A 24,615-nucleotide genomic window follows, 5' to 3' on the forward strand; every position below is an offset into this window, starting at 1 on the left:
TCAATTATTGCATTTAGGGCTTTCCCAGCAGCAGGATGCAGAGTCCGTGCCATGCCCTGTCAATTTAAATAAAAGCACAGGTGCACCACACAATGATAGCACTGAAGAACAATTATAAAGTCCATTTCCAGAATAAGTATTCTTCCAAAGTTTTCTTTTTATACTTAATCCAGAATCAATGGCTTTTTAAAGCAAAGTCATGAGCATCACTGTTCACAACGACACAGCAGACGCGTTTTGTCCTTGAAGCGGACTTCTTCAGGGCGCTGAGTATTTAGAGAGGAAGTCACTCTTATAAAGAAGGGAGCCAGTCGATAACCAGATCCATATTGCATAAATCATTCCCAGTTAAGGGGGGCTTATTTCATGTCACTAGTGCACCCCGGATTCCTCTTAATAATGGGGAAGCTAGATGATGTGAATTTATAAAGTATTTAAAAGTAGTCCAATGATGATTCATAGAAGACTTCAAGAATGTATGTAAAGACTTTCGTCAACGATGATCCAAATTATAATTAAATCTTTGCCGGGGTGTTCAGGTTCCTATTCATATAGGGAACGTATCAATAAAGGTATATAGGGAAGAACCCACATCTTAAGCAGGTCACAAGATATAGTAGTTATGCTTCAAATGAATTTCTCATCATGTAGAATAATATGAAGGGCAATATCATGGGTCACTGTGATTTCAACGGTCAACCCATCCGTATACCTTCAAAACCTCGTAAGTTACATGCCAAGATTCAAAACTGCAACCGATATAAGGCTGGCATGGAATCCTCAAAATACAGGACGTCACAACCGACGAACAAGGAAAAACCGTGCCGTGCCCTGTCAATCCAGTGCATCATTCAATATCGCATTGCAGTCCCCCCTCGCCCACAGGATCGTGCTGCAGCCAGTGGCCTTAACTTTAGCCCACGAGTCTTGAAAGAAGGTTGGAGAGTCTGTGTTGGGTCCATACACTACCAATGCTAGAGACACCCCACCCAGCGAGCTCACCAGAATAATGTACTTGCCATCAGGATCTGTGTGTAGTTCTCTCTCCCGCCATTCAATGCCCTGCCTAACCAACACAGCCACCCCACGAGTGTAATTGGAGTAAACCGAGGAGTACATAAACCCCCAGCGTTTATTTTTTAGTTTAGGAGACAGACTATCATGGAGGTGAGTTTCTTGTAACATACATACATCCACATTATGCAGCGCGAGATAGGCATGGACTAGTCTGGCCTTTCTACTGTCATTTAAGCCTCTTTTGTTCCAAGATAAACAGTTCACACTATACATATATCATACAATAGGGCGGCATATATAAAATCATTGTGTGCGATGCAACAAGTGTCATTCACAAATCTTTCTATGTACTTCTCCTGATAGCATAAAGATACACCGGCAGAACGTTCAACACTATACCCTTGCCTCCACCCTCCTCCCACACCAACCCCCCCAACCAGGTTGAATTTCCCCCCCACCCAACAAAACAATGTACAACACCACGAGTTAGGGAAAACTCCCATGAAGGTTTAGGAGTGCTGGCGCACTTCCCTACCAAGGCAGGGTGACCAAGAATCTGCAGGGAGTGGAGCCTACTGCTCCTTAGAATAATAATCGTGCAGCTACATAAGATAAGAAATTGCCCCCGCATAGTTACGTGCACTGCAGCTCCATTAGAACCGGGCATGTATGGAGATTAAGCACCATCAATAGTGAGTATCACCTAATCCTCCTAATAAATGAAATCCATTTTACATATTCAGTTCAATTGTACATAAACCAAGGACTTAAAAGTTAACAGCTTGCGACTACATCCTGCTGCTTGTAACATGCGAAAAAGGACGAACTGCAAATGGGGGAATAAAGTGGCCTTAACCCCCTCCCCAGGGCACAAGAGGAATAACATCATACAATAAGACCACCATAGCCCACCAGAACATGTCGACCTCAGTCATTGTCACTTAGCTGGTTATCAGTCTGGCCTTCCAGTCTTGGACCTCTTTTTGCCTGCTTGCCACCCACATGTTTAGCGAATTTTAGGGCGGATTTGGCATCAGTGAAAAAATAGGAGGATCCATCATGGGACACCTCGAGTTTAGCAGGGTAGAGCAGCGAGTACGGGATCTGTGCCTGCAACAGGATCCTTTTTGCCGGCAAGAATTTGCGTCTTGCTGCTTGTACCGCCGATGTAAAATCCGGATAGAAGGATATGTGGTTGCCTTGATGTGTGATCTTCCCCAGTTCACGCGCCTGGCGCAGTATCACAGCTCGGTCCTGGTAGTTAAGAAGTCTTGCCAGGATAGGACGCGGAGGAGCGCCCACTGGGGGCCTAGGGCCTATTGCCCGATGAGCTCTCTCCACCGCAAAGACCGGTGAGAGATGTGTAGCAAATATGTCCTTCAGCATGTCCGACACGAATGTCTCCATCTTGGTGACTGCTGTAGTCTCCGGAATGCCTGTAATGCGGAGGTTATTCCGGAGGGACCTCACTTCTAAATCTTCATTTTTTGCCCTGATAACGCCCAAGGGCTTATCCATCTGCAGCAGTTGATCTTTCGTCTCTACCTGAAAGTCGTGGAAATCCGTTTGCTTATTTTCCAGCACATCCAGCCTGTGTTCGTGAACCCCTACTTGGGCCTCAACAATGTCTAGTTGGGCCGTCAATGTGTCCAGTTTGACATCAATATTACTAAGGCTAGATCTCATTTCGAGCATTAATGTGCGGAGACCTTCACCCTGATCCCCAAGTTGCCCCTCAGCACTACCTCCTGCGCCGGTTTCAGGGTCCGAATCCGTCAGGCGGGTCGTCCTGTGCTGCTCAAAGTTAATTTTGGGCCGTTTTGCGTCCTGCTTGCCCATGATGCTTACGCTAGACTCACCCAAGTAGTATAGGGTCAGAGACTCGATATGGCAGTCGTGGACGCAGCCCTACGTTCGGTTCCGGACTACGCGCCTTTTACAGTGCTAATGTCATGTCCTCAATGTACCATCGACCAGCCATTCATAACAGGACTCCAGCCAGCACGTCTACAGCACCCGCACTCACTCCCAGGGAGCGCACCCCATGGTATGCGTATCATGAAATAGGCCAACCCCCCCCTGCCCCCCGACACCACTGCGGGGTAAAAACGACCACCAATCTGCAGTGCGCAGCAGTATTCGGTGCATGGGCTCGCTTCCAGGTACAGCTTGCTCTCAGTCTTTCACAGGAAGGGCTAAAATGGCGCCAGCATTAATCAAGGGCCGCGCAAGTTCGCAGTCTATGTCTTAAGCCATGAATCAAGGCGCTGCCCCCAGGAAATGCGCCACAGGCCCCCTCGATTTCACAAGGCAGTCATTAGGTTTTTTTATGGGCATATAACCGCCGGTCCGAGCTCCTGATCTCACTCGTCCCCAAAATTGCACCCACCGGGTCAGAAGGGTTCCGCAGACTACTCCGTGCCGCGGCTCAATCCTCCCCCTCACCTCACCAGTGAATGTGCCAGTCGTTTGAGCCTGTCTCGTAGCTTACGGCCGGCTCCAACAGCAGCGGGCGCTGGGATCCATCAAGGCGACGCCTTCAGCACCGTCGGATCCTCGGCCTCAAGTAGTGTCAGCTGCCATTCTGTATGCGCTTCGGATCCGCTGGCTTCCTCGCTGGACACTCTATGGCACTTAACACAGCCCCAGGGCAGCTCCGACTCCCGATTTCTTCACTGCCTGTAGCTGCAAGTCTGCCGCTCCAGTCAGAGCAGAATTTGCTCGACTCCAACTCCCTATTTTGCACGGATGTATGTAGGATAATATCTCGGCCGGCGGAGCTCGCTCACAGAGCGGCCATTCCGCAGCACGGCAGACAACGCCCCCGATCCTTTTCCCTGGTTAATGTAGATGCTCTATTGGTAAACTTATATTAAACAAGTTCTAACTATATTTTATATATTGGCATCCTATCTTCATTTATGGACCTACAAAGAAATGTAAGCCTCAGACCTCCTCCTCTGCCACTAGACTCTTTAGGCCCAAATCTAGTCTAAGTGTTACAATGTTTGTATACTTTGGAATTGCCTGTGCTCTCACTGAACAGTCATTCTATTTTAGTTTTTTTATAAATAGAAAGGTTGCATACAAAGTAAATCATTGCACCCCTGAATGCGTACTGTTTAGGTTTCTAAATCTTTAACAATGGGTTGAACGATATTCCCTATACTAATGACTAAATCGCCTTACCCCACTTAATCTCTAAGGCAGTTTTAAAACTGGCCTCCCAGCGCGATTTCCAACTCAGACTACTCGTAAATAGGACTCCAAAATAATTATACGGATCATCAATAGTTTGTTGGGTCCCTTAAACCAATTAAATGAATATGTTTTATGAACTTTTACAAAGACCATGATCTGTATATTTAATGTATTAATTGTTTAACCGTGTTTTAACACAATAAGCTTAAACTCACGGAGTTGATATAGGAATGCCTCAGATCGCCAAGTAATCAGGGTGAGGCAGAGCACGGAAATGTTGATCTATAGGTTCAGGGGCCTACCTTTAGAACTATGCAAGTCACAAGGTAAGGCTGCCTCAGCTAAGGTAAACAAGGAGCGGCAAAGATGCAACCTTACTTTGGCCATTACCAATTTCAATCTCATTAGTCAAGACACCGCTCCCATCCAAGTGCGCTTTTGTTCATTTCTCAATATGGCGAGCCTCTAATAGCCAAAGCAGCTCTCTTGGGACACCCAAGACAAACAGTTTCCACCATACAGCAACGGTCGACCATATTAAATACAGTGCGGAAATTGCCAAAGCAAACACTGTGCCTTCTTTTGTTGATTTCAATCCCACATGCCAGAGAGCAAACGCCAGGTGCAGTATTCTAGGGCTTGGTCTAAATCCAACTTGTTCTGGGGGGAATTACAGTAGTACCTCAGACGTTTCCTACAAAAATGGATAGACCAATATAAAAAAAAAACAACTACTGATGACAAATCCACTCTAGGATTTATTACTTTTGTAAACATAAGTTTTGAATGAGACGCACTGCACAGTAATTACCGCAATAGTAGCTACAAAAAGAAAAAAAGGAAAGGTACAAAATATTGGCCCATAATTTGACATTGTTTTTATTATCAAATGTGACATCCCATCACTGCCGGTCACTTCACCTACCTTCATAGATTTAGTTGTGAAAAATTAAGGACTGCAATTTTAGCTAGTACTGGCTCATATTGAATGTACAGCTTCATCCCCATTCCTGCTACTCAAACTTCCAAATAATTAGCGTCCAAACCTTTGTAATAAAAGCCCCAACTGTTCTTGGGTCTCCTAGCTCTACTGCTTTTTCCATCACACCCCAAGCTTTTGCTTTCATCAACGATATTTTATTTTTCTCTTTTATTAATTCCTTATAAATCTGCTTTGTTATTCAACAGGGTTAGCATTTTAGGATATGGGATTTGGATATATCACATAAGCGTGCTTCTCAGGATTTGCTTTGTTTAAAACCGTTCCACTCTTACATCCCCTAGCCAATGTGTTTTTACTCCGATAACTGATCATGTGCTACAACCATGTTACATTGTATTTCATCATAACTCAAATGATGAGTACCGTATCCAACTGTAAAATGGTCACTCACTGCTCATGCAACAACCTAAATTCAGTACAATTATTAAAGGCCCCTATATCAATAGACACATCATGAACTTTGAACTCAAGTTCCCCATTAGTAGAAGACCTGCATGCTGGTTTATGGCACAGAAAGGGACCATTCAGTGTAATAAGTGCTTGATTAAGCAACCAGAACCTTATTGCATGTCCTCTTTTACAAGCTGTATACACTGAACAAACTCCGAAACCCCAATAACGTAAGTTGCCATCTGTTCTCATTACTGCAACACACATCCAGGATTCAGGAAGTGTGTTGGCTTGGGATTCTGAAGAGCACACAGTTTGCATGCCTCTGTTACTAACTTTTGTCTTTCCTTCCTTTTCTCCCACTCATCAGAACCATATCGCTACATGACTAAGTGCTGTTTCCACCCAACAAAATCCTATATATACAACAGAAGCTAACCATACCACAGAGCAGACCCAGAGTGGAGGACATTTTCTACCATCTCTGACCTGTGATCAGCAAGAGCTCTGGTGTTTTTCTCCCACCCTCACCAGTTTTACCCTTCTTCCTTGTATGACTGGACATATCCCAAGAAAAGCTGTAACTCTAGCATAATACACATCTGACAGCTCCTAAATCCTCTATCTTGTATGAGTCCAGCATCAGAGTTCCTGGCTAATGCAATTATTGTTCCTAATAAAGTTGACCATATAAACTCTGTCATCTTCAAGCAGATTTAACTATTGCTCTATTATATAAACATCCTTTTCTTTTTCTTCTGGGCTGCAGCTGCATGAACCACAATAGCAAACAAGCTTGTTACTTTTATATTACTATATAATATGTTTGCCAAGGGCCTACACAGATTTGGTACTCTAGTTGCTGTGTGACCCTTCTTTCCCTCTTTAGTAGCCTTTGTTAAAGACATGAATGATGCAGTGAATTGGTGGAGTAGAATTCAACATTCAGCTCTCATTTTGCAACGAATTTCTACAACACACCTCAACTGCATTTGTAACAGCTTTGGCTTGCCATATTTTAAAAACGTTGTGTATTCAAGAAAACAGCATTCTGAATGATGAAACCCATCTACTTTTCTATGACCAATCACATGCCCTACTGAGGCTTGCTAACATTTGATTCCTCTCTGGATTATTTTTATGTTTCTATTCTTTTGTCAACTATTATCATACACCATTACCTTGACCATACAATCTCTTTTTGATAATCTTTTGAGTAAGAAAATTCCTTTTGCATTCATCCTATTTGCCCCTGGTCAGACCAACTTACCCCTTATCTCACTGAGCCATATTTGCGTCTGATCGAATTAAAGGAAGCAGATTCAAATGCCCCCCATTCTTACTTAGATCATTCAATCTGTCATTTATTCTTTAATAACAGCTAAAGGAAAGAAATCAACGTGGGTGACGTCCACACCTATAACTGTACAAAGAATCCTATTCATTTCACATCGTGTGATGTAATATTTTTAAGTTGAGGAATATTTGAGCACAGTGTCAAAACTAACTCTCATAGATAAGTTGTGTACAGTGCCCATTTCTAGAGAGATAGCAAACACAGTGGAACACACATATATATCAGCACACACTGCTTTTACCCTTCAATGAACAGTTCGTAAGCAAAGCAGAGATATATATATATATATATATATATATATATATACACACACATACAAACATATATACATATAAATATTAATATACATATATACATACATATATATACACTCACAACGAATTGTGTTATAGGAAGGCCACCTTCAATGACATCAAGAAGTTAAAAGACTGCGTCCATGTTGAACTAGGACAATGGAAGAGGGATGGGCTACTCAACAAGAATGAATACAGCTTCTTAAAAATTGAGTTCCCTACAACTTCAGTTCTTTATTTCATCCCAAAAGTGCACAAAAACAGGAGCCCATTCCTGGTAGACCTATCATTTCAGCCCAGCGGAGTTTATGTGAAAACATTTCTAAATATGTTGACTTTTTTTTGCGTGGTTTTGTGGAAGAACTCCCATCTTACATCAAGGATACAGGACATTTTCTCTCTAACATATCTGAGACGGTATGGCAGAATGGTTATTGTTTTATTGTCATGGATATTTGTTATCTCTACACGAGCATACGCCACTGTGATGGTTTACAAGCAGTCAAATTTTATCTAGAGAAGAGAGACATCATATTCCATCAACACAACATTATGTTGTTACGCATGATTGAATTATGTTTATGCAATAACTATTTTTTGTTCAACCAAGAAGTGTTTCAGTAATTGCAAGGTGTGGCGATGGGGGCATGTTTCTCCCCTAGCTACGCGTGTTGACACGTGGGCTGGTGGGAGGAACATGTCCTCAGAAGCACACACGACGATCTGTATCAGATGCATGTCGTTCGTTGGTGGAGATTCATCGACGACATCTGTATAATTTGGAATGGGTCAATTGAATCGGCTAATGAATTCGTAAAGCTGATCAATATTAACAACTTGAATTTAGAGTTTACTGCCCATATCAGTGCTGAGCATGTTGACTTTCTTGATGTTGAACTCTATATTCTTGACGGTAGGGTACAGACTAGAATACACCGCAAAAGTACAGCAGGCAATTCAGTACTCCATGCACAGAGCTCCCATCCTTACCATCTACTCAAAAGTATACCATATGGTGAGTTTCTGCGCATTAAACGCATTTGCAGTACTGATGCAGATTGCATTAAGTACCAAAAAGACTCATATCAGAGGTTTCTAGCTCGTGGCTATGCTAGAGCTGACCTGGAGACAGCACTTGAGAAAGCCAACAGCACTAATCGTGATGAGTATTTGAAATCGGTAATTAGGACTACCACCAAGAAACCCATTCCTAAAAATGAGAGTGATTGTAGCGAACCGGGCTGTGTTCGATTCATCACTACTTTCAGTAATCAGGACAAGGAGGTGAGAAAACTGATTTATAAAAACTGGTCTATAGTGAAAACTGACCTAACCATGTCCCAATTAGTACCTGATTTACCGCAAATCACATTCAGGAGAGCACCCTCTATGAGGGATGCCCTAGTTAGGACGAGCCCTGAGACCACTATTACAAGCACTTGGCTCTCTAATCGTAAAGGTTTTTTTAAATGTAGCTCATGCCGAGCATGTAAATTTGGCACAAATACTTACGATCTTAAAGGTTTTTTCACGTGCAAAACTGACCATGCAGTTTATGTTCTTGAATGTTCGTGTAATTTAAAGTATGTTGGAAGTACGAAATTACAGGTCTCGGTCAGAATTTTACAACATTTAAGGGCCATTGTCAATTCTGACTCTAGTTACCCTGTTGCCCGACATTTTAAATTAGTTCACAAGAACAACCTGTAGGATCTTAATTATTTTGTGATCGACGCAGTACCCAAACAGATTAGAGGAGGCAATAGAGAGAAACGCCTTAGGCAATTGGAAACCCAATACATTCTTTTATTAGACACTAAGATGCCTAATGGCCTTAACACAGGGGAAGATATGCATACATTTCTTTGACCACTAATTCAGGATGTCACATTCCCTGTGGGTATTTATGAATAAATTACTCTACTGCTTAAGCTATTTTACAGAAACAATCACTGCAGTTTTTAGATGATTATAGTCTACTCAGTCTACATCTACAACTGCTGGTTTAAGATCACTCCTGTCATCATATCCACCCTTGGGGTACCCTTATGGGGTATAGGTTCAATTTCTCGCCTTGGGCTCGCAAATGGTTTGAATGGATATGTATAAGATATGAAAGGCAACTTTGTTGGTTCTCTAGTTTTTAAGCCCCTACATTCCTGTGGATTTTATTTACTGTGTTAATTCAACCTATCTAATCTAGTTCCAGTCTATGGCTCTCAACAACTTTTTGCGCTGCTACATGACTTTGCTGAATTGCACATATGTTGCGTATTTTGCACTGATGCACTTGCACTTTATTTCCAGTACTGTTGCTCCTAGGAGTAAATGTTTACAGTGGGGCTATTTGTCTATTCTAGGATTTATCCTTTACATTGGTCCTGCTTGCTCTTTGTCTATTTTGTATATTTGTACATAATATGATTTGTGCCATACATGTTTTTATTAGCACCAAGGCACTAGCACTTTATCTAGGTTGCATCAGTATGTCAATGCATTGTTCATTACAGTCTATTTGCATCTTTTTAACTTTCAACGGGTTTTAAAAGTTATGTGCAATAATTAAGCAATATTTATATATGTATATATGCAGTGACTTTCATATGCAGATTTATTGTCATTGTGCAGTTTGCGGTTTATCTTGTATAAAGGAACTATTTTTTCAATATAGGATTTATCCAGAAGGGACATATGTAATAATAATCCACTTACTTTATATCATGTATTGTATGGGACTCTACAAGGTTATTTTGAATAGGTTTATCCGCTGGCATCGATCTTTCTCTTACGGAAGATTTTTTTATATACAAGTGTTGTGACTCTGATTCCTCTCAGCTGTTTTATACATGGCAAAATTTAAGGATATGCGAGCACATTGTCTTACTTCAGGGTACTGTTCTACTGTGTAACCACTATGGTTTAATTCAGCTTGATGTGGCTATTCGTCATGGTGCAGAATTTTTGCACAGTTTACGTAGTATTTCTTCTATTACTTTCTTTACCCTTGTTGTAATATGGAAGTTTGCTGTTCTGTATGCCGCATTCCTATTGGCTCATATAAATGGGAGGAGTCTACAGTTTACTATATTTGTTGTGTATGGTCCTTATGGTGTCATGTGATCAAGGCCGTGGTAACACGGCCGAAACGCGTCATGCCTACTGACTCTAAGGAATAAACCTTTTCATACGACAAACTTCAGCGTGTTGTGGTCTGTACCTGTTCCAGCTATCTACTGGAGTCTGGGAACTCCTCTTGTGATATATATAGATATATATATATCTATATATATATATATATCTATATATATATATATATATATATATATATATTCACTGAAAAAACCATAGGTTTCACACATGTTATAGTTAGCTGGACATTTTACTGATAAAAAACCAATGAAATTCCCCCGTTATAGTTACTGCAGGCAACTATAACTCACGCGACCGCAATCTTCTGCTGATGCTAATACTGTATTTAGACACTTATTTGCCCATGTCTTCTTCCATAAATTTTTAGCTATACATATATTACAAATATTTTTTTTTCATAAAGACACATATGTCATCAGCAGAAGATTGCGGTCGCGTGAGTTATAGTTGCCTGCAGTAACTATAACGGGGGAATTTCATTGGTTTTTTATCAGTAAAATGTCCAGCTAACTATAACATGTGTGAAACCTATGGTTTTTTCAGTGAATTTGCAAGGTTTTTTAAATGCTAATTCCTAACTATAACGTGTGTGAAACCTATGGTTTTTTCAGTGAATTTGTACGGTTTTTTAAATGCTAAGTTACTTTACGCCATTCGTGGCGTTGCGCGCCCAGTTAACGCAGTTCGTTCCGTGCGCGCATGGTGCGCACCGCGCGCCCACTTTACGCAGTTAGTGCCGTGCACACACGGTGGTCACGCGGTGCGCTGCGCGCACCGCGTGCCCACATTATGCGGGATGGGCCATGTACGCACGATGCGCTTCGCGCACCGTGCGCACATGGGGGACATATTATGCGCATCTTTTTGAAATGTATTCTTTGTTAATTTTATTGTTGTTATATGCCATGCACAAATGGTGCCCTTCGGGCACCATTTGCACACGGGGTGGCACCGTGCGCACATGGGGGACATATTATGCGCATCTTTTTGAAATGTATTCTTTGTTAATTTGATATGTGTAATATGCCATGCACAAATGGTGCCCTTCGGGCACCATTTCCACACGGGGTGGGGAGAATGTGGATAATTTTTTTTTTTTTATAATTTTTACCGTACGCGTATGGTAAGCGTAATCGGCGAATTTCCGAAAAAAAAAAATTTTTTTTTTTGGGCTTGAGGGTTGTTTGGGGACCCCTATATCAATGCTGGGTGGTTAGGATGTGACGAAACTGCCTCTTTAGCCATTTTTTGGCTTCGTTTTTGCTGCCCAACTCAGAGAGCGAGAGAGAAAATGGCGGCCGCCGCTTCCTGGTTTCGACCGATTCGAATGTTTACTAAGATCTAAGAGCCAATCCGAATCGCGCTCGCGCACGCCACCGTACGCGTACGGTAAGCGCACCGTAAGCGCACCGTAAGCTGGCTCAGATATATATATTGATTTAAAGGCTATTTTCTCAGAATCTACTGAACAGATTTACACCAAACCTACAAAAGGCACTTCCTTGACCTGAGGACTAGCTCTCTGCCAAATTTCAAGTAATTCTGTTCAGCCGTTCGGGCTGTAGCTGTGTCTAAAGGTCCTATGGAAAAATGCATGGGAAAAACGTGTTTTGGGACCCCCCTTTTATCTCAGCCCCCGCTTGATGAATCCCCCCGAGACTTTCAGGGTAGGAGCGGAGCGTAGCGCCCCACCTATTTTGAAAAATTCGCGAGGATTCGTCGACCGGCGCCAAAGTTATTCAAAATAGAATGTTGCGGATTTCCTATGGAAACAGGGTCCTAACTATAACTACCTACTGGCGACCGCCAGTAGGTAATATATATATATATATACACACACACACACACACACACACACACACACACTATATAGGTAGAGGTTTTCTTCTGTTTCCATATTCGCGGGTATCTTTTCCATAACCACAAGTAAGCGGCATCAATGCCATTGTTAATATACAGATCTACGATTACATTGTTTGTTGTTTCAAAAGTAAGTGCTGTTCCTATATGGTAACATGAAAGTTCTGTTATATTCCTAGTTCCCCTGAAGAAGAGTTATCAACCCAAAATGCATTGTTTCATCTAATGTCTAATATTGTTGATATGCACAATAGTAGTAGTATTAGCTTTATTCGATATATAAAAACATCATAAAAGCTGTACAAATTCCAGAAAAGAAAAGAATTTTTTTTTTTCAAGATTATAAAATACGATTAAATCATGATCTACTACAGTTAGTACAGTACAAATTTTCCTATCACGTAGTTTTTGTTATTTGATTTAAAACAATTAAAATTTAAAACTTAAAAGTGTTTAAGAAAGAGGCAGGATTATTTACAAACAGGATTTAGCCCCCGAATTGGCTGGATTCTAATCACAGTTCACATCTGCACTAACTTGGTTGGTTGACTTCCTTGCCAGGATCTTGGTTCTTATTAGCCAAGCGGAGCCTAAAAATTTAGCCACCCCGCATATCAGAGATAAGGCTGATGAGTCTGTGCATAAAATGCGGAGTGCATTACGATGGCTCACTGGCCCTAATAATTGGCAAGCTGGTTTAAGCCACCTGACTCTGGGTAGTCTATAAGCTTGGCAGGCGAACAGAAAATGTGCAGTAGACTCATTATGGTAGGCACATCCAGAACAGGGTGTCGATGCCATATTTATACCTCTCCAGCTTGTGATGAAACTGTTGATCGGGAGAGTCCCAAATCTCAATTTCATATATAAGGCCCTATCTCTGGGAGTCTGGATAAATTCCAAGTAGGGTTCCAGCTTGCTGATGATGATTTTATACTGGAAAAATCCCTCTGTTAACTTCCCTAATTTGGGATTCTGAATATCCTGTGTCTGCACCCAATCCCAGTAATTTCTTTTTAAAGCCTGCTTTGTTGGGGGATCTGGCTATCCCAAGCCTCCTTAAAACCAATAGCAATTAAAATTTACCGCAAATCTGGCTAGGATCAATTCATCAAGGGCAAGCGCGTAGTTGGACAATTCAGCCGTCCTAATGCGGGCCCAAAAAAGAAGGGGTCGCAGGCGTGCTATGTCTAAGATCGAGTGTCTACCTAGATCATAGAATAGGGGTTTCAAAGGCGTCGAAATGGGTTAGGGAAGTCATATCTCTCATGAATTTGTTTTCAGATTTGACAAGTTCACTAACGTTTTGAAAGCCCCAGAGCTCAGATCCATAGAGGGCAGACGGGAGAGCTTTACCGTCATAGATAGCAAGCAATGGGGCAACAGGCCTGCATCTGGATAGGCGTTGTTCTCTCAGAATTGCCCCCGATACCCGCTTGTGATTTAAAAGCATCTTGGCTAAGTGGGGGCCCCATCTCATGTCCTTCGAGATGCGGATCCCCAGATAGTCAAAATCCTCCACAATGCCCAATGGGATAGCATCTAGGGTAATGTTTTTAAAACGTTTGGAAGGATTGATGCTCATAATCTTGGTTTTGGTGGTATTTATTATCAATCCATGTGTTTTGCAGAAAGTGTCAAACCTGTTCAAAAGTTTCTGAAGCCCCCCTGGTGATTTTGAAATGAGTAGGGTGTCGTCAGCGAACAGGAGGGTCGGTGTCTTTTCCCCAGCCAGGGATGGGGCATCCGCCGGCTCCTGCCGCAGGAAATCCACCGCCCCGTTGATGTATAAAGAAAACAGGGTGGGTGCCAGCACACACCCCTGGCGCACCCCCCTGTTCACCGCGATCCTCTCCGTAAGTTGCCCCTGGGAGCCCCATCTGATTCTAGCATAATTACCAGTATGTAGACGTTGTATGATGTCTAGAATCAAAGGGGAGATACCTAGTTGTTGTAGGGTCTGCCAGAGTTTCCCCCGAGGTACCAGGTCGAAAGCAGTCTTCAGATCTATGAAGGCCAAGTACAAACTGCCTTTCCCTAGGATTACTATCTTCCAATAGATCATGAAGAATCGAAATACCTGGTCAATTGTCCCCACCTTTTGCCTGAAACCCGCTTGAAAATGGGACAGAATACTATTGTCTTCCATCCAGGTACCCATCCTGGCAAGGAGGACCCTGCCAACCACTTTCCGTATTACATCGATTAAACAAATCGGTCGGTAGTTGGCAGGGTCCTCCCTGTTCCCTTTTTTAAAGATGGGGACAACCTTGGCGCCCTTCCAGGAATCTGGCACAGGTGAACCTCTCGCAATTAAATTTAGCGTCAGAAGGATAAAGAGTGCCCATGTCTTGGGATCGTACAGGAGCAAACCTCCTGGGAGGCCATCTGGGCCAGCCGCCTTACCTGGGGCAATGCTATTTATTGCTGTTTCCACCTCAGATAATTCAAAACACTCCAAAAAGGTGGACAGAGGCATCAGGGGTAGTAATAAAATCGGCGGCTAGGGTGGGGGAGTAGTTGTCGTCCGTGGAATACAACTCAGCAAAGTGTTCTTACCATTGATTGGCAGTAACGTGGTTAGGAATTGGGGGCGTAGTACTCCTAACCCTGCTATTAATACGGTCCCAAAACCCTTTCGAGTCCTTGTCCTTAGATGCTTGTTTTAATTCTTCCCAGTGTCTCTCATCCCAGGATTTCTTGGCCTCTCTTTGGGCCCTAGTATATTCCTTCCTTGCAATACCAACTGCAACAGGATCTTTATTCCTGAGTGCGAGAGAAAGGGCCGCCCTTTTTTCCTTACAGCTTGTGGAATACCAAGGATTGCTAGGCTTTGCCGAGTGCTTTCTAGAGTCGGCTTTCTTTTCGACAATGAAAAATGCACTCAGTTTGGCGATTGATTCTTGATAGGTTATGTGGAAATTTGATTGGGCCTGCATTGTTCTATGGATGTTCATATATTCGCTGATCTCAGCGTCTAAAATGCCCTTAATTGCCCCCATTTTGTGTTCCTCATTGGCAATTTTAAGCCATTTAACCCCTTCAGTGCCCGCCCCTTTCCCCGCCCAGTGCCGGCCATTGCATTAGCGGGCGGGGTCTATGACGAGCTGGACTCGTCATGGGCACAGCGCCACCGCGGCCCATGACGAGTCCAGCTCGTCATGGGCACTGAAGGGGTTAAGGCGCCTACAGCAATTTGAAGGAATAACTTCTCTGGAGGACAGGGTTGGTCTACTACTGCCCTTGACTTCAAATGCCTGCCAAACATTGTTTAATTCTAGGCATAAAGGATTATGATCGCCATCTATAGACGGTATGACTTCCATATCTCGCAGATCTCTCCATAACCTAACATCCATAAGGATATAGTCAATCCTGGACGGGGAGCTGATCCTGTTAAAAGTATTAGCCTCATGGGAGTCAGAATGTGATCTCCCATTTACGGCTCTAAGATTGAATTCCTGCGTGAGGGCATTAAGTTGGATGGCCCTCTGTGACCACCTCCTAATGGGGGAAGCTCAAGGGGAGGAATGTTCCATTTTGCATCCTCTTCAACGATACCAAGGAAGTCCTCTGCACCCAGTGGTTCGAAAGTACAATTTAGGTCTCCTGCAACGATGATATAAGAAGTGGAGGACACATCGGACCACATGTTCTCCAAAGCTAATATTGTTGGAGAGCCCTGGGCACCCCCTACACCCCTTGCATAGACATTAAAAAGATCCAATGTGGGTCTATTCAAGGCTCCTCGAATTGTTAAGTGTAAAATATCATATGAGGTGCAATTGTGGGTAGTGATAGACCAATTCAGAGTAGTGCTAACCCATATATGCAAGCCCCCAGATGGCCGTCCCTTGCCTGAACTAATGGCCGGGCAAAAGTAGGTTGTGTAACCTGATATATATAAGGGTTTTAGGCTCCATGTTTCCTGGAATAGACAGATCTCGTGTTTCCCAACGAGAGCGTTCCATTCCGGGAGTAATAACTTCTTCTCCAACCCTGCTATATTCCAGGAGAGAATATTAAGGTTGTTCTTTTTGGAAGTATCCATTGGGCCTAAATCTACCAGATCGTCATGAGTTATCAGGTGCCTCTCGGTCAGCCTACTCTCATTGATAACTAGAGGGGAGCAAACAGCGGGAGGAATATGTTCGCTGAGGCAGGGAGATGGAAGAAACTCACTAGGACCAATACATGGGACCAAGGACAGTCAGTCAACCGTATCCAGGGCCGACTTGCCCCTTGATCCCCCAGAGGTCACATAAGTGTTAGCCCCTGATGGAACCCAAATGGGTGTTCGCCTGATCTGTATAGACGAGTGCTCTGGGGATGAGGTTCGGAATTCAAGGGCTACTAAATTCTCAGCCAGGGTTGCATCTACTAGCTCTAACTCGATGCAATCAAGGTGGGAGTTGGGGTCTATAATCCTTCTTGCATTAATAATATCCTCCCTAATGATGGATCTGCATCCCCTAACGTGACGCAGCCAATGTATGGCCTTGTTTCGAAGTGATTCACCGCCTTCGTGCCCCTGGGCAAGGGGGCACTTAGGAACTTTCACCATATAGACTATTTTCCTACTATTTGACACCCTAACTGTGTGATATTGCCCGTGTAACTGTGTATCTTTTGTAGGGATGAATTGTGGCTTCAATAAGTGGTCATAGGGGACCTTAGTATTACCCCCCCTGATACCTTCAGTGGAACAGTGAGCCCCTCTTGTGTGTGTAATTTCCGCATAGGTTTTCTTAGAAGTAGAAGGAGCTGACATGAGGGGATAAAGGTTTCCACTTTTGGGGGGGCCTCGAAGGTCCCTAGAGCCTTCCTTGTTGTAAGGAGCTAACGAAGGTGTGTTAATCAAAGGGGCCACAGGGGCAGGGAGAGATTTGGGCTGGAGAGTTTGGGGAGGTAGCGGAGAGCTTAACTTAAGATGTATAGCTTCAATGATCTTTCTAAGTGAAACCACCTCAGTTTGTAAGATATCAACTTTCTCCAGTAGTCCCTCAAATGATTCCTTAAAGGTACATGGACCCTGGTGGGCTACAACGGTGTTCAAAACACTTCCCCTCCTGGGTGGGCTAACAACTTCTTTCTCTACAGAGTCCAGCACTGAGAATCGATTAATACAGGGGATAGATTGTAAAAACTAATCGCCAGTTTTCTTGGGACCAGAACCTGCCACCATAGGTAGCTTAGGTCGGGGAGCAGGAGAATCGAATGCAGAGGTAAACCTTGTTTCGTCCATAAGTGAGCTCTGGGAAATGGGGTTCGGACGTAGAATAAGCTTCTTTTTTTTTTTTGAACATGGTCGGGATAACCTTGTGGGGTTTGGAACACAGCCCCAACTGAGCATCCGTAGTAGGAACCATATTATTACCACCCAATATTTCCTCACAATCATTAACTATACTCTCGATCCTATCCAAAACGCAGTTACCAGCTGCGTGTCTACCCAGTTTGGTTTTCTTCCCCTTTTTATTCCCCACAAGGCCCCCCCCCTCCATTGCCTTCCTCTTACCCATTCGGTGACAGTTACTGGAAGAAAGGACTTATCTTGTTTAAGAATACAGTAGAAAAATAATGGACTTATTGACAATGTTCGGCAGTATTTTAGCTGAAAAGTTAGTCAGGATATCCAAGGTATTAGCAAAAGTTTTGGGGATGTAATGTACCTTAGGGCTCTTATCGACGTTCTTGGAGGGGGGTCCTGTCTCCTCCAGGCGATGACGGGCGATGCGGGAGCGCTAGGAGATTTTTGTGGTGCTCCTGCGCTATTTTAGGTGAACCCAGCAGGCGTACAGCAGATGTAGTTTTGCCGTTGCCCTCACGGCGTCGCGGGATCCAAGGGTGCAGCCGTTCCCCTCGCGGCAAACATAGAACCTCCTATGGGCCAGCCAGCGCCCAGCCAGCAGCAGCACAGCTCCAAAGGCTAAACCACACAGGACATGCAGCACCCCTCTCAGCTATGGCGAATCCAGGTCAGCTTGAAATATTGGGGGAGATGGGGCAGCACGTCCCCCCAGTCAGCACACAATGCCCCCTCAGCAATGGGGCCAGTACAGCTTCACGCGGCACTCTGCACCTCGCCGCACACAGTGGCAGCGCCGCAGTCCTCAAAGCGGTAGGGAGCCCCGGGCGATCACCAGGCACCACCTTTCTGCCCGCACTCCAGGGACCTGAGCACCGGCCAGCCCTGGTAAAGCGGCGCCGAGAACCATGATACTGGAAGTCACGTGGTGTCTCCAAGGCACCCTTTCCTCTTGATAGTCTTTCAAAAATGGGTGTTGCAGGACGTCCAGAAATTTCCTCCGAGTGCGTAACTAGTGTATTTCCTATTGCCTGGCATCCATGCAGTACTATCGCGGGTGACTGTCCCAGCCACAAAGTGAAAATATTCCCATAGGTCTTTGCAAGAGCATAACTGGATCCTGCTGACACGCCAAGAGATATCGCTCTGCCGAATACGCGGAGAAGATGTCAGACTCTCCGGGAAAGCCCAGAGCGAAGCACAGCGCACCCGTATCAGCCGATGCGGGTGTTGAAATCCAGAACCAGAAGTGAATTAAGCAGGTATTAGCAGTGCTTCCCCAAGCGGGCAGTGATGCCGACTCAGACCACCCTAAGGGGCGCACCTGTTCAGTCGCTGGGTCCTTCTTAGCAAGGGGGTATTGCTCAGAGAGAGGGGGAGCTCAGACCACCGCGCTCACTTCGTGCTCCAGGGCAGAATTCCCAGAGGCCGTGGCTGAAGGTGCTCCTTTCCCGGGTGCCGCTGGTGATTGCGCAGACTACTCTCTGGCTCCGGAAACGCCAAAGCGCAGCCACTCCACGCGGGCCGGGTCCTCGGATCACCGATGCACAATGCGACGTAACATTGATGATATATACAGGTGTATAGATAATGCCAATGTTGAAATTCAGATATGCCACATCTAAAACAAGATATGTATATTAAATACAAATCAGAAAGATAAAAAATAGTTTTATTCATGTGAACTTTTGAAAATATTTATGTTGAGGGCACAGATTCCTGTGCACTCTCACCTTTAGTCATCAATCTTGCCACCTACACTATAAGGTTCATCTTCACTTCTCAAAAGCCCCTAGAAAATGTACTCCGTTGCTTCTGATCTGCATTGGTATCATACTGGTTCCTATGCGCCAACTGCAGCTAATCTGTGTGGTTCTGATCAGCAACTTTGACATGGTAGCAGTGTAAAACAGGGCAGTGGTTTTCACTTACCTGCTTTTAGTGCTCTAATACTGTGGCTGGCGCAATGCTGGAGGAACAGCCCATCCGGGGTGAACAAAACCTCGTTAGTCACCACTAGTTGCAGACAATGCACTTTTATTTTGAAAAATAAATTCATGCCACATTTTTAATAAAGTTAATATTAATTGTTTTGTTGCAGCCCTTGAAAAATCCAAGAATGTTACTAGACCTGCAGGTCTAGTGACTTAAATAATATACTCGACCAATTTGTAATGCTCTTGCCCATGAACTGGTTTTGAATTACGTGATCGTGGGCAAATGTGCGAGTTCAGCATGTCTGCTGTTCAAAAAAACTCGTTTGAATTAATTAATAGACTAAACTGTTTTTACATATATAATACAAATCTAGCCACATATAGGATACGCATGACCCCTGACTTGCCTCTTAGTCCATTAACAGCATTGTCATTAGGGCAGGGGGAGGAATGTTTCTCAAATCGTGTTTAAAAACTATCACTTTTAATAAATCCATAACTAAAGCATGAAGTGGTACTGCACTGTCAGTTGTAATCAGCAGATTTTACATTGAAATGGCCACAAACTTTCTCACTGACGTGGCGTTACTGATAAAACCATATAGTGTACAAACAATGATGTTTGGAAATCGAGTTTCTGCAAATATGTGTCATTTGCACATCACCAAGTAAAGTGTTCTTGCTGGTTTTGCTCCTATTTAACTCTTTGTTTGCATCACACTTCTTAATTACAAAAAAATGTGCTTTTGTAATTCTTTATATATTTTGAAATATTTGTAATATTAATTTACAGGCTATTTATATAAATGTTATGTGTTAGAGGAAAATAACGGACATCTTCAGACAGCTCACTTGACAAAAACCTCTAACTCTAGTAAGAGAGAGAAAATAAACTTCATTTTCCAAGCAGCAATTAGTTAAAAGACAAACAAACATTCGAACTCTTTCTTGAACAGTCAGCAAATATGTCAAGATAAAAACAAGATTTAGGTATCTTTATTGGTCTTTCACTTTCTGAATGAACAGAACACTTGTTCCTTTCCAGTCTAAGTTTACTCACCAGATGGGACTAGTAGGTGCTAAAAATAGCTCGACCTGATAACATTTTACAAGTAGATTTTTCGATGCCTGTGTTGAAAACATTTTTGCGTTCTGTAAGTCTACACTACTTTCACTTAAGAAAGTGGGTTGCTATTCCACAACCTTTTATCTACTGGGAACCAAGTACTTCGTGGTAGCATCTAAATCTCCCAAGACATGGAGGCAGAGTAGTCCAAGATCTACTCAACAAAGGTGGTGAGGGCTAGTCCCAGTCTGCAGGATGGCAAACACCCAATACATTATTGTCCGGTCAGTAGTTTTACTTAAAAAAAGGACAAGTACTTTATAAAACACACTCTGCTCAAAGCTACACATGAATTTACAAATATGTACAAGTTGGAAAGTGGAACTACCTAAGGAGGCACCCTCTTAATTCTTCACATCCCTAGCTAGCCCTGACCCGTAGAACCACAATACCCCCTCTACTCGTATACTAGACACATTATATTGGGGTGTAATTTTCAAACATGAGGCCTACTGGATTTGTCATGGTGTCTCGACACTAATCAAAGTAGAAATATGTCAACATAAACCACTGTAACACTATTAAATCCAGGATGGATGGCACCATCTTACAATGACACACAGAGATTCACTGTTAATCTTGTCATTGTCAATAAAGCATGTCAATATTCAATAAACTGTGTGCATGAGTCTTTCTACTTTTACACATTTTGCAACACAGCTTTATTACTCAACAGAAAAGGTCCCTGCACTCTAGAGCAATAAAGTAAATGAAACAGCTCCAGAAGTACTAGGAAATAGCAGCACCCTCTCCTGGAATCATTAGTTTGACGTCCTCGGAGTGCCAACCTGAAATTAAAGTGGGGTTTCATCTGAGGGATGCAGCACAACAAGTTACAATCCCTTAGTGGTGCCCCTCTACTCTCACTTATTTCAAAATACGATATGCACATTTAGACCCACCCAGGCGAGCCTCTCGCTCAGCTGATTGGGCTGCAGATTTACCTTTATTATGCAGCACCCTGCTAGCTATTTTTTTCTTTACTGTTTTGAAAGAGCAGGGGTGAAGCTCAAGGTGTTACGTAACTGGGACAGGACCCATATTCAGCAGTCCAGAAAATGGGGTTGCCTGCCAGGTGGCAAAACCCCTAATGTCCACCAGGTAATTGGAAAGGTAATTCAGTAAAAACAGACCTTGCCTAAAAATGCCAATTTGATATGCATTTATTGAAATCATCAGGGTTTGAGCCTGATGTAACGAAGTGCAGCCCTGCACTTTGTTACATCAGGCTCAAACCCGGATGATCTCAATAAATGCATATCAAATTCATACATTATTTTTGGGATATTTATTTCTGAAATAAACCATACATTTTCTAGGCATGACCTGTCTTTCCTGAATTAATTTTTTTATTTAGTTGTGTTTTTGTCTTTTGTCTATTTTTAAGGGAGAATGCCTCTGTCTCAAACAGGGCACGGACATCCATTCTCGTTGGTGGATGCAAGGGAGCCTCAAATCCCTCATGGCCCAAGCCACTCCCTGCACCAGCATAATCTAAAATGGAGAACGCTTGCTTTCTTTCCTGCCTGCTTCTGCACAGGGGGAATACCGTCATGTGTGCGCCTCACTCACCCCCGACACCGACATTGGGAAAGACAGACAGTGAGAGGTGGATCGGGGGGGCTGGCCAGGCGCACAGCGCGGCTCCAGGTAGTGTCTGGCTCTTCCTTGGAGCCATCACAAAACTTGAGCGTGATGGAGTTCAAGGTTTTAAAAGTCAAGAGTGTGATGGTGCTGATGTTTTTCGCCTTTTGCATTACAGTACCCAAAGAGACCGAAATGCTTGGGTGATTGGATGGCAAGGGGGGGACAACACTGGGCCAATCTTTATGATCCTGGGCTAGTTTTGCTCCTGGGGGCGGACTCTAGCCACCAGAAGGGTCTATATTCAGCTCGAGAATGCTATCTAACTTCAAAGAGCTATTTCTCTCCTGTGCTTCCCCTCTGCTGAGGACGCGCGCAGGGCCTGCCCTTATGGCTTTTCGCTCCTGGCCAAGAAGATGTCTCCTGTCCATTACCTGATGTTCTTTTATTCTATGGTCGCTTGCAGAAGTGCTACACATCCCTCAATGCAAATTACACTTCCTGCCTACACTCTTCCTGGCTCACTCACTCTTTTGGTCAATTGTAGGACACCTGCGTGTTTGCAGAAGTCAGTCCCCGGACTGAGGTAGATTATTCCACTGGAGGCCCAGTACTCAGATGTCTAAGGGAACCCTTCTCCTCCAGGGTCACCCGGCAGGTCCATCCATCTGCTGTCCCCCAGAGGGTTTAGGTAGGCCAGCACCACTGGCCCTGGAAAGGACCTGGGACAGGATCCATAGGTTTGACTGCCCAACTTTGTTCTACTTGGGATGAGCCCTCCTAGGCTTAGTGCAGAGTGAATAAGACATAAGTACATTTTGATTCTGCCCCATCCGTTTCCTTACAAGTAACAGGACTAGTCATCAACAAAAGGCCCTCTTATGTGCTTTGATTCCCCCAGCTGACACTAGCAGAGTAATTAACTTGGCGCAGAGAGATTTATCCAATGCCAAAAATCTAATAAGAGAAATCAGAGTCAGAGAAATATGGTAAATTTCCACATGCCAGGAGTGCAGCTATGATAAAATTAACATTAAATCTGCACTTCTGATCCTTGTTTGCTGTAAGAATGGTGCATCACCCTCTTCGCAGTCCTCAGCATGGTGAAACTGTGCTTTGGGACAGAGTTCACTCATACTGCACACTACGGTGAAGCACAAACCCTTTTCAGTTAAGCACTTCGACACTATGAAAGCCCAATCATATAATAAGGCCTGCAAAGGTGAGCACCAATTCATTATTGGGACTAATGCAACAGGCTACCTGTGCGCAGCAGATACTGGCCTAAGATGGACAGTAGCCTCATCTTGCTCAGCGTGCACAGTCTGCATAAGCGTGTGCACAGGTGTTCGTTCACGAGCAGCCCACCCAGAGCTTTTAACCCCAGCTGCGCAACAGCGGACCTTGTTTTAAAAGACAAGCACTAGTGGTTAGCACTTACAATACATTTTAATTAACTCATTTTTATAGTGCTTAGAGTGAGTGAAACTCACTAATGGCAGAAGTCCAGATACAGGTAGTGCAAAAGCAACAAACAAGGGACTTAAATGGGTCAGAACCCATTTTCCTACACTTCACTATAATGGAACGTTAGCTTAGCTCGTCATTTAACCGGCATGTTCTTATAATTACATATACAAGGCACTCAACAAAAACATAACAAATGAAACTGTATGCACTGGACCTCACGATCTGCAAGCAGTCCTGACAGGTCATTCATACTTACAGCCATAAAAAGAGAGAGAATCCTGAGATATATAGATTTCTCTGTGACCGAAAAAGTTTCATGTGGATGTGGTCATAGGAGTTGGGGTAGAGCTTGACATCCTTATCCAGCACCTGAGTCGCTGAATACTTTCTCACTTCTCTCACAGCATCTGAAAGCAAAAAAAAAAAAAAAAAAAAGAAACCTGAGGATCGCTTAGCTTTAAAATGGAATGTTAACAATTAACAGAAAGGTGAACAGCTTATGTGCCCCGTAAGGAGGTAAACGCGAAAACATAAGATAAAATGAAATTATATTACGGTTGGAATTACTTATTTTTGATTTCTCAAGGAGGTACCATAAAGAGCTTTTACTAATTAAGGATAAGGGGGCAGTATAGCACATAGTACCAGGCAAAATTAAAATAGTGCGTCATCTCTCACTAGTGTTTTTGAATTCCCACCGTTAAAAATGTGTCATTTAAATTGCTACATAGTTTTCCCAACAATACGGTTTTCCAATGCATTCAAAAAGGTAAAGATGCAATTCACCAACATTACTGCAACGAAACTTCTTAATAAAGTGATGAACATTCGCAAAGGAGGATTGAGCCTGATAGACAACGTTAAGTCATAATTACCTACAAGAATAACATACAAATCCGGAACAGTCGTGGGTCCCCAT

At 43.4% G+C, this 24,615-nt stretch overlaps 1 protein-coding gene across 3 annotated transcripts in view; it reads right to left on the reverse strand.

Moving 5' to 3' along the window:
* Window positions 1–24,615, reverse strand: part of BCAP29 (B cell receptor associated protein 29) — a 284,369-nt gene that overhangs the window by 167,189 nt on the left and 92,565 nt on the right. For all 3 annotated transcript variants that reach the window (XM_085654121.1, XM_085654119.1, XM_085654120.1), the window contains exon 4: window positions 23,953–24,103. In XM_085654121.1, coding sequence (XP_085510247.1) covers window positions 23,953–24,103 — 151 coding nt within the window. The remainder of the gene's footprint in view (window positions 1–23,952; window positions 24,104–24,615) is intronic.

The sequence above is a fragment of the Triturus cristatus genome, chromosome 4_1, assembly GCF_964204655.1.
Source record: "Triturus cristatus chromosome 4_1, aTriCri1.1, whole genome shotgun sequence".
NCBI lineage: Eukaryota > Metazoa > Chordata > Amphibia > Caudata > Salamandridae > Triturus > Triturus cristatus.